The sequence below is a fragment of the Choloepus didactylus genome, chromosome 17 (assembly GCF_015220235.1).
Source record: "Choloepus didactylus isolate mChoDid1 chromosome 17, mChoDid1.pri, whole genome shotgun sequence".
Lineage (NCBI taxonomy): Eukaryota > Metazoa > Chordata > Mammalia > Pilosa > Megalonychidae > Choloepus > Choloepus didactylus.
Genome location: NC_051323.1, coordinates 18,285,939 through 18,303,798, shown reverse-complemented (window position 1 = coordinate 18,303,798; position 17,860 = coordinate 18,285,939). Strand labels below are relative to the sequence as shown.

General features: G+C 36.4%; 1 protein-coding gene across 2 annotated transcripts in view; it reads right to left on the bottom strand.

Annotated features, from left to right (window-relative positions):
- Positions 1–1,601: 1,601 nt before the first annotated feature.
- The window catches only part of DUSP11 (dual specificity phosphatase 11), a 227,357-nt gene continuing 211,098 nt past the window's right edge, over positions 1,602–17,860 (bottom strand). For both annotated transcript variants that reach the window (XM_037807412.1, XM_037807413.1), the window contains exons 3-9: positions 15,722–15,853; positions 12,874–12,997; positions 7,446–7,506; positions 5,683–5,729; positions 5,348–5,423; positions 4,934–5,110; positions 1,602–3,208 (exon numbers count right to left, since the gene is read on the bottom strand). In XM_037807412.1, the coding sequence (XP_037663340.1) occupies positions 3,025–3,208; positions 4,934–5,110; positions 5,348–5,423; positions 5,683–5,729; positions 7,446–7,506; positions 12,874–12,997; positions 15,722–15,853 (801 nt within the window). In that variant the 3' untranslated portion in view covers positions 1,602–3,024. The remainder of the gene's footprint in view (positions 3,209–4,933; positions 5,111–5,347; positions 5,424–5,682; positions 5,730–7,445; positions 7,507–12,873; positions 12,998–15,721; positions 15,854–17,860) is intronic.

Below are 17,860 nucleotides of genomic sequence, written 5' to 3'. Positions count from 1 at the left end.
CATCGTTGAAAGAGGAAGGTTACGAGTATGTGGGACACCAGAAGGAAAGATGAAAAATAAAGACTGGGACACTATAGGTCAGTGAAACCTAGAGTACTCAACAACTGTGATAGAATGTATAAACATGTTTTTACATGAGGGAGAACAAATGAATGTCAACCTTGCAAGGTGTTAAAAATAGGATGGTATTAGGGAAAAAAATACAATCAATGCAAACTAGAGACTACAGTTAACAGAAACATTGTATTATGCTTCCTTTAATGTAACAAAGGCAATGTATCTCTCAGTAGAAACCATGGAGGCAAAAAGGAAGTGGTGTGATATATTTAAGATAATTAAAGAGAAAAACCACCAACCAAGAATCCTATACCTGGCAAAACTGTCCTTCAAATATGAGGGGGACACAAGGGAGAGGTATGTGACTCTTGGCATTGGTGATGTCTGACTCTTATTCTATTTTAGGTTAACGCTATCTTTCCTTTTGTTGCTTTTCAGCTGTCATGTTTTATTTTTTCCCCTCTTTTTCTTTTGTCTCTGTATCTTCTTTGACTCTTCCTCCTCCTTTGTGGAAGAAATGGAAATGTCCTTATATAGATAGTGGTGATGGTGGTGAATACATAAATATATGACAATACAGGGAACCATCGATTGTTTACTTAGGACGGAAAGTGTGGTGGGTGAACAAAACAGTCTTTAAGAAAAAAAAGGATTGATGAAGAAACCTTGAGGGTATGGCATTGAGTGAAATAAGTCAGACACATAAAGACAAATATCGCATGTCTCCTGATATGAACTAATTATAATATGTAAACTCACAGACATGAAATATAAGTTACCAGGATATAGAATGAGGCTGAAGAATAGGGAGCAGTTGCTTATTATGAGCGGAATGTTCAACTAGGGTGAACTTACGTGTTTGGAAATGGACAGAGGTGATGGTAGCACGTTATTGTGAGAATAACAGTGCTGAATGGTATGTGAATGTTGTGGAAAGGGGAAGCTGAGTCATGTACGTCACCAGAAGGAAAGCTGGAGGTTAAAAGATGGGAATGTATAAAACAGTGAATCTTGTGGTGAACAATGTGAATAACTATACAAATATTAGAAATCTCTTTCATGAACTATAACAAATGTACGACACTATAACTAGAAGTTAATAACAGAGGGATACATAGGGAAAAATATATACATATTGCAAACTATGTACTACAGTTAGTAGTATTTTAACATTCTTTCATCAATAGTAACAAATGTATTATACCAATACTGTGAGTCAATAATGGAGGGGGTGTGGTTAGGGGTATGAGAGGATTTGAGTTTTCTTTTTTTGTCTTTATTTCTTTTCTGGAGTAATGAAGATGTTCTATAAATTGAAAAAAATAATTGTGGTGATGGATGCACAGCTGTATGATGGTACCATGGGCAACTGATTGTGCACTTTGGATATTTGGATAATTGTATGGTATGTGAACAATCTCAATAAAATTAAATTAAAAAAAAAAAAAGAGATTTTCTAGTCTTTTTAGCCAGAGGCCTTTCAATGGTAGTGCAAACAGAAGCCAGAACCACAGTGTGTTGAAGAATAAATGAGTCAGTAGACATCAAATGGACACTAGTTTTTAATAAGTCATGTTGATAACTGAAAAAGGGAAGAGGCTGAGGGGACCATAGGGTCAAGAAAGGTTTTTTGAAGGTGGCAGTGCACTTTTGCTGGTTATGTCCTCCTTAGAAACTGCTTGTCATAGGGCTGTTTAAAAGTTTTAGACTAGTTAGACTCTCCATACCTGCCTCTACTTGTTCTTTTTATACCTCACCAGTTGTCTTTCTTCAGTATCTTTCCAAGTAAGCCTTCATGATGCATCCAGGGTAACAATTCCATAATAGTTTTTGGGCCTCTATTAACTGTGGCAGGCAAAAGCTTTATGAGCAATCATTTAGAAAAAGTGTAGCAACTTGAAACTGAGTTAATTAGATACAGACAAGGGGAGAAGGTGAGATAGAGCACTTCCTTAAGGTCAGGTTTCACATCCTTCTTCTTCAAATATAAAGGAGACTGGAGAATTTAACTATCATGTGCAATATGACATCCTGTGACACATATCCTCAAAACCAGGGGCTTTAAAAAATGGAGCCAAGTTGCTCAAGTATTCATCAAATACTTGCTGAGACTTGCTGTGTGTCCTGATGGTGAGACACTTCCTCATGCAAGCAAAGGTTTCTGGCTTCCTTTGCAACTGAAAAATAATATCCTCCTAGATAACCCATCTATGTGTTCCAGAGGTACGCCAGCAGAAGAGACCACTTAGAAAAAGTCCAGGTGAAGGCATCATTCCTTTGTGAGAGGCAAGTGGAGAAGGTTCCCTGCAGGTTATGTTCAGTAGAAGCAACACAAAAAGCCATGCAAGTCTTCCAGACATCCAGGCTTCAATCATGTCCTATTCTGTTTATCAAGCAATCTTTGTAATCTATAAAAGTTTTCAAGCTTTCTGAATAGTTCTATCCAGTTGGTAACAATTACTTTGTCAGGTAAATTACCCACAATAATGTTTAATAAACCAGCATTCTGGTTTATCACTCAATCTCTCTTGCCCACATGACAGTCAATCCCTAAAAGTTTATCTATTCTGTATTAGATGGCATATTTGACAATTCAGTGAAAGAAAGCTGGTAATATTGAACAATCGACTGCCAAAGAAAGAGATGTCTGATCACATAAAATCACAATTAATTATAGACAGTGACTAGGTTTTAAAGACATTGTCTTTAATAGAAATTTTAAGTATCTAAAAATTCTAAAATATCATCTTTCTTAAAAAATTTTAAGATTTGAATAACATATTTTTCCTTTACTGTTGCAATTACTGCAAACTTATCAGCAAAGAGGTAAATATCAGTATAAGCTTGAATGCATAAGGGAGCAAAAAAATAGATAATAAACCTCATTTGACCTCATCTCTTAAAAGTCATTCCATCCGTCTTCAGTCTAGCTCCGGTCTCCTCATAGATTTCTAGAATAGGATCGTGTCACTGGGTCCATCCCCAACTGCTGCAGTAACTGTAAGGATACTGTAACCTTTTATTCCTGGCTGCTTGACTGGTGCTTGGTTTTACCTTCCAAGAATATCTCCTCTGCGAATAGTCCTCTCCAGGGGGACCAGGAGGGGGGATAAGACCTTTCTGGTAAATGTTCTGATTCTGTGAAAATTTTCTTCAACAAAACAAAAGTAATAAACTATTATTAGGATTAATAAAATATACTAAGCTTTATAAACTAACAAAGATATTTCAGTTCTACTGTTTCCTACCTATGTGACCTTAGGCAGATAAATTACTTTATCTTTCTATCTCTTATTTCTTTATAAAAGAGAACTAACAATAGCTTCCATCTTCATCCATTGGTATGAAGGTAAATTAGGACAATACATTTAAGTTACCTACACAACGCCTTGGTACCCAGTAGGTTCCCAGGAGCCTGTCTGCTCTACTCTCTGGATATATATGCATGTTCACCCTATTCTCATCCTTCCAAAAGTCTGGAGGGTCAACATGAGAGATATTAAGCTATTTTTGAAAATAGAGAACAGCTTTCATTTTATAAATATATAAACTAATTATAAAGTGTAGAAATTCTAACTGTGGTACATGCAAGAAATTTGGAAAATTAGTATTTAAATTTGTTTCAAAAACAAGACCAGTAAATCTAATGTAATGATACAAGGAAAAACTTGGAAACCTGAGGGCAAAAAAACACAACAAACCCCCCAAAACCCTAATCTCAGTCTAATTCAACTGGTTAATATTTCGTTTTGGTATTTTTTCCTTAGTATCTTTTTTATATTGTTGAATTATAACCTATTATTTTCACTTATCAAAAGTTAACTATCATTTTCAATGGCTTTATAAAATGTCATAGTGTGGATATACTTAGATTTTCTCCCTTGTTAGAAACATGGGCTGTTACTAATTTTTCCATTCTTAGAAATAATGCTGGGATTAACACCTCAGTATATATATATACCATGGTATCCTGAGCATTTAGTTCAGTGTCTGAAACATAGTAGGGAGTTTGAGAAATGTGAATGATTATAGTTTTTTCTATACTTTGATTTCTCTTGTTAATCTCAATGTGGAATTACCACAGGTATGAGCATTTTTATGGCTATGAAACTTGTTTCAAAAAAGTTGTACCAATTTTCAGTGCCACTAGCAACATAAGCAACACCTTTTTGAAATGTTTACATCTTTTAAAAATGTCGACTTCTTTTCACAAACAACAAACCCTATGAGATACCCGTGATTATAATCTCCATCTGATTGATGAGAAAATGGAAACTCAGAGGGGCTAAAACCAAAAACCACAGAGTGGGCGAGTGGTAGAGCTAGGGTGCAAATCCAAGTCTAGCCTAAATCTTAACCACTACACTGGACTGCCTCATTAAAAACTTAAAATTTCTGTTGCAAAATTAATAGGCAAAGAATAGCACCTCACTATTTTAACTGTACTGAGGTTTTTCCCCTTTCCCAATTGAAAATAACAGCGTGATTTATCTGTTCAGATCCTTTGCAAAGTTTTCTACTCAATTTTAGTGTCTATCTAATCATTCATATTTACTCTTTCATATTTTGAAAATTATACCACTATTAACGTCGCCAAAGAACACAAGAGTTTTTTTTGTAGCCACATCCAATCGGTTTAGAAGCAATGACAATTTCTAACCCTTTCCCAACTGCCTCTGAAAAGTCACATATTTCCTGACCTGTACTTGATTTTCCAGCCCTAAGTGCAAAATGTGGAGGACACTTCCTGGCTGACACTGACTGACCTATTAATCAGCAAGAAAACATCAGTTCCTCATTATTACCATAACGTGCTTACACAAATTTATATTATGAATTTCTACTTCAATCCTAGAAAAAGGGAAAGCTGATATACCTGACTGACTGTTGCAAATCTCGGCTGTTTAAGTGGAAATGCCGGGAAGGCACTGGGTAACCTTGGGTCCGATACAGGTTATATTGGGGTCCTTGGTTAATAGACTTATTGACTGATTCCAGGATTTGTGTTGATTCTTCAAAACCACTTGACCTGGACACACCGGAACCACCATACCTTAAAGAGAATATTTCCAGACAATATTACTGGTTTCCAAATTTAGTAGGAAATTTAGTGATTATACTTTGGTCTATTAAAATAATAATCCCCTCCAAGACCCATTCCTATTTATGCAGATTTCTCCCAGCAAGTAAACAAGCTACCAGAAGAATGGATATAAGCAACTTAAATTATGTAAAATTATATAATTTATAAATTTAGCCACAAATTTCATATATAAAATGCAAGACTTACTTTCTGACAGGACCATTCTGAAGGTCTTCAATGTAGTTTTGTCTTTCTAAGCAATGTCCCCGGCACCTATTGAATACTGAGGAGTGGATGAATTATTAGAAGTAACTGTACAATCAGCAAATCTTAGAGAAAGCAAATCAAAGCTTAAATCCACTCACTAAAGATTCAGTCTATTATATGCACCTCCAGATACATCCCTTTATAAACTTCTGGCAAAAAATTATTTTATATCAGAACAAAGGAATTAGAATTTTTTCCCCAAATTTGAGACCTTCAGCTACATGTCTACCTTCGACTCTTAAAAAGGGAAAAATAGTGACAACCCTCATACTTACATTCAATTGCATCATCTGGCCTCATGCCTTCTACATCAATCAAATATCTAACAAAACAACATAATTTGGGTCATTTATATATACAAAAAGAAAAAAAATCAAGTTTTTTTCATAAAAGGTCCAATTTCACTTATCCTAAGAAAATATCAACACATGACCACAAAAAGGCTTTGTCCCAAGAATGCAAGAATGACCCAACTTTAGGAAATCTATTAAAATATAATTATTTACATTAATACAACAATTTAATAAAGAAAAGTCAAGACAGTTCCAAATAGACAAACATTAAAAGGGTATCTGATAAAATTCAACAGTCATTCTTAATGAGAATGCTTTGTACACAAACAGGAGATTTCTTTAACATAAGAGAGTACTTATCAGGCACCACCAATAAGCAAAAGACAAATTGGGGAAAATATTAAAAAATATTGCTTAGCCAACTGAAGGGGCCAGAAACTTAGGAGCCACTCCCACTGTCAGCAATTTCTTCCTTACCCTCACCTCTGATCTATACCAAGTCCTGACAACTATATTACCTAAATGTCTCTAGAATATAGCCAAATATTTCCACCATAACAACTACCACAACCCTGGTCCTAGGTACTATTATGCTTCAAATTCTACAAAAGCCTCCTAACTCATCCCCCTGCTTCCACTCTTCCCACCGGCAGTATATTATCCACTCAGTAACCAAAATTATAGCTTGAAAATGTAATTATGATCATGTTCCACATACTCATCACCAACAGAAAAGTCCAACAGCTTTCTATTACTCTTACGATCAAGTCTAAAATCTCAAAGCACAGCCCTGCATGAGCTAGCCACAACCCACACTTCCAGCTCCATCTGAATGCCGTACATCCCCCGTGGCCCAGCCTTGTGGGCGTCCTTTCAATTTCTCCCACATAGGATCTCTGCCATTCCTGATGCCCAGAACTCTCTCCCCAACATCTCCATTCAGTAGCTAACCTTCAGATATCAGTTCTGACTTCCCCAGGGAAACTTTCTTTAACCTCCTTGATGAAGTCGAATCCCCCCTATCATATACTCCATAGTCCCATGTACCTCTCCTTCTTAGCACTTGTCAGCTGTAATTCTATGTGCTCCTTCAATGTCTACTTCCCATATACACCGTTGGGGTTCATGAAGGGAGGGGCCAAGTTTCTTTGCCCACAACAGTATCCCTAGCCTCAAGCAGAGTATCTAAATATAACAGATACTCAATAAACATTTTCTGAATGAACAAACACAAATCAATACAAAGTAGGAACATTCATAGAAAGTATAAAGGTGTATATTTTTGATCCAGAACTACTTGGATCACCTCTACTGTCACAACAGCATATGTATTCAAAGATGTTTATAAAGGAATGTTCATTAGTTCAATATTTTACACATCAAAAACTTCTGACTCTTATGTTCATCAATATGCAAAGGAGCAAAATACAGCTTTTAAAAAGAATGAGGTATCCAAATACTTCATAGAAAGATGTCCACCACATATTAAATCATAAAACAGAATGTCTAAATATACCATTAAATAAATTACATATATTTGCTTGTATAGCCTTGTTTTTAAGTCTGGAGAGATATGCACTGAATTATTAATGGTCCTTTCTGGGTGGGAGACAAAATTGCAGGGTATTCTCGATTTCTACTTGATATATTTTGAAACTGACAGCATTTTTTAAAATAAGCTTACATTACTACTGTAATCAGACAAAACAATTTAAACACGGTCTGTCTCTGGGTTGGCAACTCACCTGCAGATGAGATAGCCAGTCCTGTTTAAACCATGGGTACAGTGGACCCCAATAAGTTTGTCTATAAAACAGGGAACAGAGAGTTAATTAAGTGAAGTATATACACTAAAAAACAAGTTGTATAATTTTCCGAAAAGGAACATTTATTACTTACCACAACATTAGCACTATCCTGACAAGGAATAACTATGAAGGCAAATGTGTTTTTTGGGAACATACTATAAAGAATCATCTAACATAGAGTCAAAATTCAGATGGTACCGTGAACAGTTGATTGTACACCATGGGTGATTATATGGTATGTGAATATATTTCAATAAAACTGAATTTAATTTAAAAAAATAAATAAATAAAGGGAAAAAAAATCAGTGTCTCTGCCAAATTTTGCATAGCTTCAGTAGGAACCAGTGATGTCAACTAATGTTAGTACCTAGTCAGGCACTAACAGCTAAAGCCAGATTCAGACAAACCTATCTGTCTTAATATAGAAAAGAGGAGTAAAAAAAAAAAAAAAACACAACAAAACACATGAAAGAAATGATATGCCTTCACTTTCAATATTGAAAAGAGGAGTAAAAAAAAAAGCAACAAAACACATGAAAGAAATGAAATGCCTTCACTTTCAATACTGAATATTTTAAAAGCACTTCCATTCCTTCTCTCATTTGGTCTCTGTGCCCTGTGAAGTACTCTGGTAAATCAGCACTATTTGTATTTTACATTGAAAAAGTGAGGATTAGAGATGTGTGCCTAAACTGCACAGCAGGCAAATAGAACCAAACCAGAATCAAGTCAGATTTTTCCAACAGTATCAGAGTATTTCTTAGACCACCAATAAAAAAAAATTATGTCAGAAATTAAATCACCCCCAAAAATGCAGTTTATCTTTGCAAAATCTGTGCAAAGACAATCTGCCTCTGGCAGGAAGGCATATACCACCTCCTGAAGGGATTACTACAAATTAGTCTCCCTACTCCTAATCCCTTCTATTTCAATTGACCCTCCACATGGAAGACGTTATCTTTTTTTTTAATTCATTTTATTGAGATATATTCACAGACCACGCAGTCATACAAAACAAATCGTACACTTGATTGTTCACAGTACCATTACATAGTTGTACATTCATTACCAAAATCAATCCCTGACACCCTCATTACCACACACACAAAAATAACCAGAATAATAATTAAAGTGAAAAAGAGCAACTAAAGTAAAAAAGAGCACTGGGTGCCTTTGTTTGTTTGTTTCCTTCCCCCACCTTTCCACTCATCCATCCACAAACTAGACAAACAGGAGTGTGATCCCCATGGCCCCACCAATCCCACTGTACCCCTCATAAGCCACATTTTTATAGAATTGTCTTCAAGATTCATGGGTTCTAGGTTGTAGTTTGATAGTTTCAGGTATCCACCACCAGCTACCCCAATTCTTTAGAACCTAAAAAGGGTTGTCTATATTGTGCATAAATGTCCACCAGAGTGACCTCTCGGCTCCTTTTGGAATCTCTCTGCCACTGAAGCTTATTTCATTTCCTTTCACATCCCCCTTTTGGTCAAGAAGATGTTCTCCACCCCACGATGCCGGGTCTACATTCCTCCCCGGGAGTCATATTCCACGTTGCCAGGGAGATTCACTACCCTGGGTGTCTGATCCCACGTAGGGGGGAGGGCAGTGATTTCACCTTTCAAGTTGGCTTAGCTAGAGAGAAAGGGCCACATCTGGGCAACAAAGAGGCATTCGGGAGGAGGCTCTTAGGCACAATTATAGGGAGGCCTCGCCTCTCCTTTGCAGCAACAGTCTTCCCAAGGGCAAATCCCGTGGTAGAGGGCTCAATCCATCAAACCACCAGTCCCCTATGTCTGTGGTCATGTCAGCAACCATGGAGGTGGGGCAGGCGAACACCTCCACACTCTCCACAGGCTCCCCAAGGGGGCACTACACCTTTTTTTTTTTTAACTTGTTTTTCTTTTTTTTAACTTTCCCTTCTTTTTTAAATCAACTGTAAGAAAAAAAAGTTAAAAAGAAAACAAACATACAATAAAAGAACATTTCAAAGAGACCATAACAAGGGAGTAAGAAAAAGATAACTAACCTAAGATAACTGCTTAACTTCCAACATGTTCCTACTTTACCCCAAGAAAGTTACCTAATATAGCAACATTTCTGTGAACTTGCTCCTACTATATCCATCAGAAATTAACAGACTATAGTCATTCCTGGGCATCCCCAGAACGTTAAATAGCTTATCTGTTCTTCTTGGATTATTGTTCCCCCTTCCTTAATTGCTCTCTATTGCTAGTTCCCCTACATTCTACATTATAAACCATTTGTTTTACATTTTTCAAAGTTCACATTAGTGGTAGCATATAATATTTCTCTTTTTGTGCCTGGCTTATTTCGCTCAGCATTATGTCTTCAAGGTTCATCCATGTTGTCATGTTTCACGAGATCGTTCCTTCTTACTGCCGCGTAGTATTCCATCGTGTGTATATACCACATTTTATTTATCCACTCATCTGTTGAAGGACATTTGGGTTGTTTCCATCTCTTGGCAATTGTGAATAATGCTGCTATGAACATTGGCGTGCAGATACCTGTTCGTGTCACTGCTTTCCGATCTTCCGGGTATATACCGAGAAGTGCAATCGCTGGATCGAATGGTAACTCTATATCTAGTTTTCTAAGGAACTGCCAGACTGACTTCCAGAGTGGCTGAACCATTATACAGTCCCACCAGCAATGAATAAGAGTTCCAATTTCTCCACATCCCCTCCAGCATTTGTAGTTTCCTGTTTGTTTAATGGCAGCCATTCTAACCGGTGTGAGATGGTATCTCATTGTGGTCTTAATTTGCATCTCTCTAATAGCTAGTGAAGCTGAACATTTTTTCATGTGTTTCTTGGCCATTTGTATTTCCTCTTCAGAGATATGGAAGACGTTATCTTTCTAAAACATAAACCTGGCTGTGCCGCTCCCTTGCTTAAAAATCTTCATTTGGCATAGAATAAAGCCCATACTTCTCAGCATGGCAGTCTTAGAACACGTTACAAACTGCTATCAATCTGTCTTGATCCATCATGACCCTAACTATGATTTACAAAGTCCTATAGGATCCACACCCTCCCGCCCACCTCCAACCTCCCTGATCCCTTCTCCTACTGCTCTGACCCTCACTCACTCACTCCACTCTAGCCACATGGCCTCCTTACTATTCCTCAAACAAGCTGAGCACAGTCAAGCTCCAGGGGCTTAGCACCTACTGCCCTCTTGGCCTTAGAACACTCTTCCCCCAGATACTCCATGGCTTGGTTCCTCATTTCCTTTAAGGCTCTGCTCAAATGACATCTGAATAGAGAGGCTTTCCCTGATCACCCATCACATTCCCTAGCCCCATTATCCTGCTTCATTCTTCTCTGGAGCACTTATCACCATTAAATGTTCCATATAGTCACTGTTTATTTATTCTCTTTTCCATCAACTACTATAAGGGCCAGGACTTGGTTCTGTTTCCAGTTCCTAGAATAGTGCCTTCCACATAGAAGGTGTTAAGTATCTGTTGAAAATGAACAAATGAATTCCACACCCCTTCTCACTACCCTCTCATCAGACCTGAGGCCACCCTCTCCACGGCATCCATTCAACTCCTGTGCCTTTTGTAGAACCCACTCCCAATACCCGGGCTGCCCCTGCCTCATTCTGGCAAAGTCTTCTTCCCCTTCAGCCCCAATCAAATGCTGTCCTCTCACTGAGGGCTTCCCCAGTCTCTCTTCTACATTCCCACTGCAATGAATTTATTCTTTTATTATAATTAACCCACTGTCTTATTGTTACTATATGTTTACCTTACTAGATTACTCTGAGTTTCGAAGGAACAAAGACTGCTAGTCACCTGTGGATGCACATGACCTAACAATAAACCTAAAAGGCTCTCAGTAAGTGTTTACTGAATCAATCTATTTTCTGACTTTCTACCAGCTCCAGGGAGTGGACAGTGTAGTATCCTTCTCTTCATCAGTGAGCCTGGTACCTGTGGGAAGGGCTGATAGCAGGGATAACCCAAACTGGCCATAAGCGAAGTCCCAAGACTGCTGTAGTAGGGAGCACTAAAGACACAACTAAGTCTGCACAACTCAGGCAGAAGACCAAGAAAGGGTTCAGACTACCTAACTGACTAACTGACTATACTTGGTATAATATGTGAACAAATAAGATTAGAAACGTGTTCTCATGCACTCTTAAGGAACATCTAGCCTTCCCAGAATAGATGGACACTGTCTAAGAGTTTCACATGAAGGAGCCTGGAAGCAGTAAGTAGGCTTGCAGGTGCACCCTAATATAATAATAGGTGGTATTTCTGTGACTACAGCTCATACAAATAAGATAATTTACCTCCTCTGTAGCCACAGTGGTTATCACAGGCAAAGCCTAGCCTCTCACATTTTAAAGTTATAGTACAGAGGAAGATCTGAAAACAGTTGCAGATATTTAAAAACTAATGCCTACATTAAGCAATCAGGTTACAGTTTGAAAATTTATCTTAGAACCTACTAATCCAGTCTCTCTCTCTCTCACCTCCCACCCCATACCTTCCCAACCCCATCTCTTATTTTCTCTCCACCTCCTTGTCATATGGGGGTAAAAAAGAGTATTTACTACCTGTTAGATTTTTAAATAAAGTGTAAATTCCTCAAGCTAAATTTAGAAGGAGGGCAAAACTCAATGTTTTGTCCTATGGCTCAGTGGCTTTCCAAAGATAAAAGGTTTCCAGTCTTCAAATAGGGCAAATAACATATTCTTTCTGGTAGTTAGATGCCCGAAAAAGGCAACTGGATCCTTAAAATCTAGACGCTATTAAGATATATTTTCAACAGAGTAAGGCAGATCTTAAAGGAACAATAAAACACCAGTCTTTGACTTTAATTCTTTCTGTATGAAGAATAAAAAGAGGTGACGGTGTCCTTCCTCACTTGTTCTCAAAGTGGAAACTCCAAGGAAATATCTTAAATACATATGAGGCGGCTGCAACTCCACCATCCGCTGTTTTTGTTTTGCTTCTAGGGGCCTGTCTCACTCCTTCCTTCTGCCTCTTTATGCAACACTAAGACCTTGAGATTTTTTAATCCTTTCTCCCATCTCTGACATCTGAATAAATAAAACAAAATAATATTTTTATTACAAATCTCCCATTCAAATTTTATAAAAAGAAGCTAGTAAGCTAGTTCAGGTCATATTTCTCACTAAAACTACATTTCAAACTAAACTGAACTGTTTACTTGTGACCATCCATAGGAAAACTCCTTCCCGTCCTAGTAGCACTGGACAATTTCACCTAAACATTGTCAAACACAACAGGCTTAAAGTCAGAGCTATCAGAACTCCCAACCCCATTCAAAAGCATACCAAAGTTCAAGAAAAAGAAACTCACCATTATCTTTATTTTCTCTCAAAAACCCATTAACAGCACATTTGAATTTTAAAATAGTGTCATCATCAGGCACCCTATGACCAACTGTAAAAATTTTTAAATAAGGAATCGTTTCTGGTAAATCCTATAAAGCAAAACAATAAAAAATGCGTTATTATTTCATTTGTAGAGGAAAAAAATAAAGATTAATTAGAGCCATAATATAAGCCAAAAGACTATAATAAAATTGGTATGCTAGCAATTCTGATCAAAGAGCCAATTTCAACCACAAAGTATCACTTGATTTTCATTAAAACTGCAGAATACTCAAAAGGCCTACAACTCTGAAAGCAAAGCCCATGTGAATGAATGCATATATAATGAAAAATTATACAAATAGATCAGTCTAATAGTTTACATTTAAAGGGCCAGTGCATTCATAAGGCAACTGTGATTTAAGTAGAATAACAGAATAGAGTCAGAAGAACTGGATTTGAATTGTGAGAGAGAGAGAATACCACACACCGTTAAGAACTAGTAATCTTACGGTGAGAGGATATGGATATAAGACAGAAAAGGGTAAATGAAAATCTTGTGGTTCTGAATTTAAATAGAAAATATCAGAATGAACCTACAATGTATCTGATATTTAAAAAATAAACATTTTCTAGCTCTGTCCACTGAAAAGGCCTAGAAACGATGTCAGCCAAGTAGCAATGCACTCTTCTAGGACTCAGATGGTAATCCCTAAATATCATTCCTACTAAAAGGAATCAAGACTCCTTGGAGAAATGGTTGATTTCAGGTCTGAGGCAGGAAATGGACAAGATGAGCCTGGAACATTTTTTTCATACAAATAGAAAAAAAAGCAATCAAGGATTATTAGAGTCATGTCAAAAGGACATGGGAACAAAACTGAGACATTCCTACTGGCCAAAGATAGGGCTATTTGCACCTGATTAAGAATAATAACTGCAATGGATTTAAACAGCAACTACTTTGAAATCCATGAGTTCATACTGATACTAAAAATAAACAAAACAAAATAAAAGTAATTGGCTGCCACTAGGAGGATATTAGTAAACCAAACCAATATTTTGAAAACTGTTAATTATAGAAAAGAATTATGTATCCTTTTCCTATACAAACTGTATAACTGGTTAACCAAAGGATTGATAAGCGGAAGCTTCTCTTTTTAGAAGTATTCCCAGCTAATAAATACAAAAAGTATTTCAGAATTCATTATTTTTTGTGGCCTCTAATGAATGAATAAATTTAGCAGTATCATCAATGACTGCTAACATCACAAAAAGCAAACCAGACATTCTATGGCTCCTAATGGAAGGACACATCCTCATTTATGAAACAGTCTTGCTAAAAAATAAAAAATTTAAAGCCTCTAAATCCAACTACCAATTTACAGGAAATAAAAGGACTAAGAATTATGTTATAACACATGGAGATGCATTCATCAAAATTTAGATAGCACAAACTACCTGGATTTTTAAAGATTAAAATTCAAGGAAAAAAAAAAGAAAGTGAAAGAAACATGGAGGGGTGCTTATACACTACATAAGATTTAATAATAACGCATTGAACTGTATATTTGAAAGTTGTTAAAATGAGAAATTTTATGTTGTATGTACATTACCACAGTAAAAACAAAAAACTAAAAAACAAATAAGACTTAAGAAATCTAACAAACAATTGCAAAATGTGAGAATTATTTGGCTCAAATTCAAACTCTTAAAACAATTTTGTATGACATTTAGGAGACAACTGAAGATCTGAACACTGACTGGATGTTAGATGATACTAAGGAAATGATATTAAAGAATAAAAGTGGAATAAGAGCCCTATCTTTTAAATATACTTACCAAAAAGTGTTTAGATGAAATTATGTGTGGAATGGTGTGAAAGAGGTATGGATACAGATGAAACAAGAATGCCATTAATAGATAAATACTGAAGCTGGATGATGAGTTCATGAGTGTGCAATGAGCACCCACAAGTACGTCTATTTTTATATATGATTAAAATATGTGATAATAGTTTAAAAACTAGAAGAACCAGGTTCAAATTTCACTTCCTTTTCTCCACTTCAGTTTCATCTTCTGTAAAATTATTTATTAATTTAATGCTCTATCCCCTGAGCTTTGCACAGAGTTAGCAGTCAATAGGAGGTATTAGTACTACTATTACTACATCAGCACAGAGTATTGTGAAAATTAACATTAATTAAGTTAATGAGTGGAACGTGCTTATTACAAGGTAAGCTGCTATACAAATATTAACAAATGTTAGGCCTTACTGTTTCCAAAGAAACTGGTTTGAAAAGGATAATTCTTTCCCACTGATACGCCACATGCATGGGTCCACAGAATATATATCAAAACATATTAGGATAAGAAAGCATAAAATTTAAAGAATAAATGTCTTTTACCACGATGTTTATCCATGCTCAGGTGACTATTTAAAATAAGTGCTAAAGACATAATGGATATTCCTTTCTTGCCTTTCAGGCCACTACTATTCTTACTAAAAGTTTACTTCATTTCTAAAACATACAACATGGATGTTTATAGAATTTCTTAACCATATACAGAGCCGCCTGCCAAATATTATACTATAACTCAATACAGGTCTTCAATCCCATTTTGAGAAAGCAGTTAGAAACATGTAATTAAAGAAACTACTTGGTTCCTCTTTTAAACTGTTACCCAAGAAAGAAAGCTAGGCTTCACATTAGCATACAATAACTATTGAACTTACTGAATTAGCATGAATTATTATAGCATGAGAATGAAGAAAGTTCACATTCAAGAAAGGTAGCTATCCTTCCAATTTTCAATTAAGGGTTTCCCTTTACCTCTGGTTTATAATAGCGTTCTGTGTAAGTTAAATCAATAATCAGTCCAAGTTCTTCATTTTGTTGTCGGACTTTGTTAAAAAGATCCAAAGGGGAAAAACATTCTTCTGGAGCAAGATTACCTTCAAAACTCTGATAGAGAGAATGAAACAAGAAACAGCAAATGTGTACTTAAAATCTTATAGTATATTATCCATTTACTCAAGACCTTTAATATTAATTTACAATGAGATGCAAAGAAAAGTTTCCACTCTTCTGGAACTTACAAGCTATATTACAATCCTTTCTTCCAGAGAGATCACAGGGAAGAAAATAAACTCAATTCTATATGTTTATTTCTGTGTCTACTTGTTTTACAGAAGGAGGACCAGAAAGCCAGGGCCATATTAATTTTGTTCACCCCTGTATCCCCAGCTCCAGGTGGAGAACCTGCTCATATTTAGAGCTTATAAATACTTCTTGAATGCCTACATATGTGAGAGTACTTTTATTGCTCAACTCTTTTATGTATTTTGGCTTATTTTTATGCTTTGCATTCTATTCCATTGATCTGTTTTTGCTATTTGATTACCAGTAACACCCTTCTAATATGGTTTACTATCAGAAGGAAAACACCTTAGTATTTTGCTTTTTCAGAATTTTCCTGGTTATTTATGTTTATTTTTCCAAATGAGTTTTAGAATCAGCCAACTCAGAAAATTCCTATCGCTGATTAATTACAACAAGGTATACAATTTCTGCAGTCAGGTTCTTGCAAAGACTTGGTGTTGATGAATCCATTATCATCTTCATCTATCTGAACAATAACTAGCCTTATATACCTAATTTAAGTCACAAACCCTCTAGGAAGCTCTCCTCAATTACCCGTCTGGAGTAAATTCCCCTTATTTTGAATTTCCTATGGTCCTTCTTGCCATAGCATTTATTTGACATTTACCATATCCTATTTTATATTCCAGGTGCTATAGCAGTGACTGTTAGGTAGTGAGAATGTTTTTTCTTGGGTGACTTCCGTAAGACACACAGGAAACCAGTCCCACACTTCTCTGCCAAACAGCTATTTCATCTCCTTAACTCTACTGTATGAACAGGTACAGTACTGGCAGCAGCTTTACATCTTCATAAAACCTTAAACAATCCTGACACTGAATTAAATAACTAGAGTCTAGAGAGCCAGAAAAGGCCTTTAACAATCACGATATACAGGAAAGATCTGTGGTTGTGTGCAGGAAAAGGAACTGAGGAAGGTCTTCCTGGTTTCTCTCCTCTTGCTGATGGACTTTCAGGCAAACAGGCTGGGCAGGGTGCCTTCTGAAAGCTCAGGAACCCCCTTTTAAAGGCCACAGAAGAGGGACTTGAGGAGTTAGGACAACCACACAGAGAGGGGGGTGAATATAGGAGAAAATGTCCAGAAACTGCCAATGTGGATGGAGAGACAGTTCATTCTTTCAACAAAGATTTAAGTATTATATGTCAAACACTATGCAGGGTATTGGGGTGTGTGGATGGGAATAAGAAGCATGTGTTTATCTCAATGAAATAACTAATTTTTAAGGACAGAGATGAAGAAGAGCTGGCATATCAGGTGAAAAAGAACTCTTGACTTCTGAGTCACAAAAGAAATAAGTTATCAATACATGCAATACAAGCTATACTGGGCAAATTCAATGAGACATGGAATCCAAAAGATTACTTGTCTTCAATTTTCCTTTTCACTTTTTTACATCTGTTAGATGCTTTCCCCATCTATTCCTTCCCTAGTTCAAAAAAAGCACAATCTTCAAGGCCTTTTTTTTTTTGGTTGTGACAATGGGAAGAAAAGGGTGTTAATGGCATTTAGTTGAGTAGGATCATAGCTGCTACATGCTCTGGCAAGTCCAGAACAGTCCTGCAAAATGTACCACATTCTGAATGACCTTTAAGTTTCCTCTCCAATAGTCTTATGGGGGAAAAATTATACATTTATAATTACCAAAGCCTTAGAATCTAACTCTATTTCAGACATAAGCACAAAGTATTTTTCTGTAGCTTTAAATTCATTGAATTTTCCAGAATAGTAATCATAGTAATCACCTTGTCAACCAAGTGAAAACCGTACTTCGTTTTGTTTGGAAGCCTACTAAAGGTTTGTTTACTGTT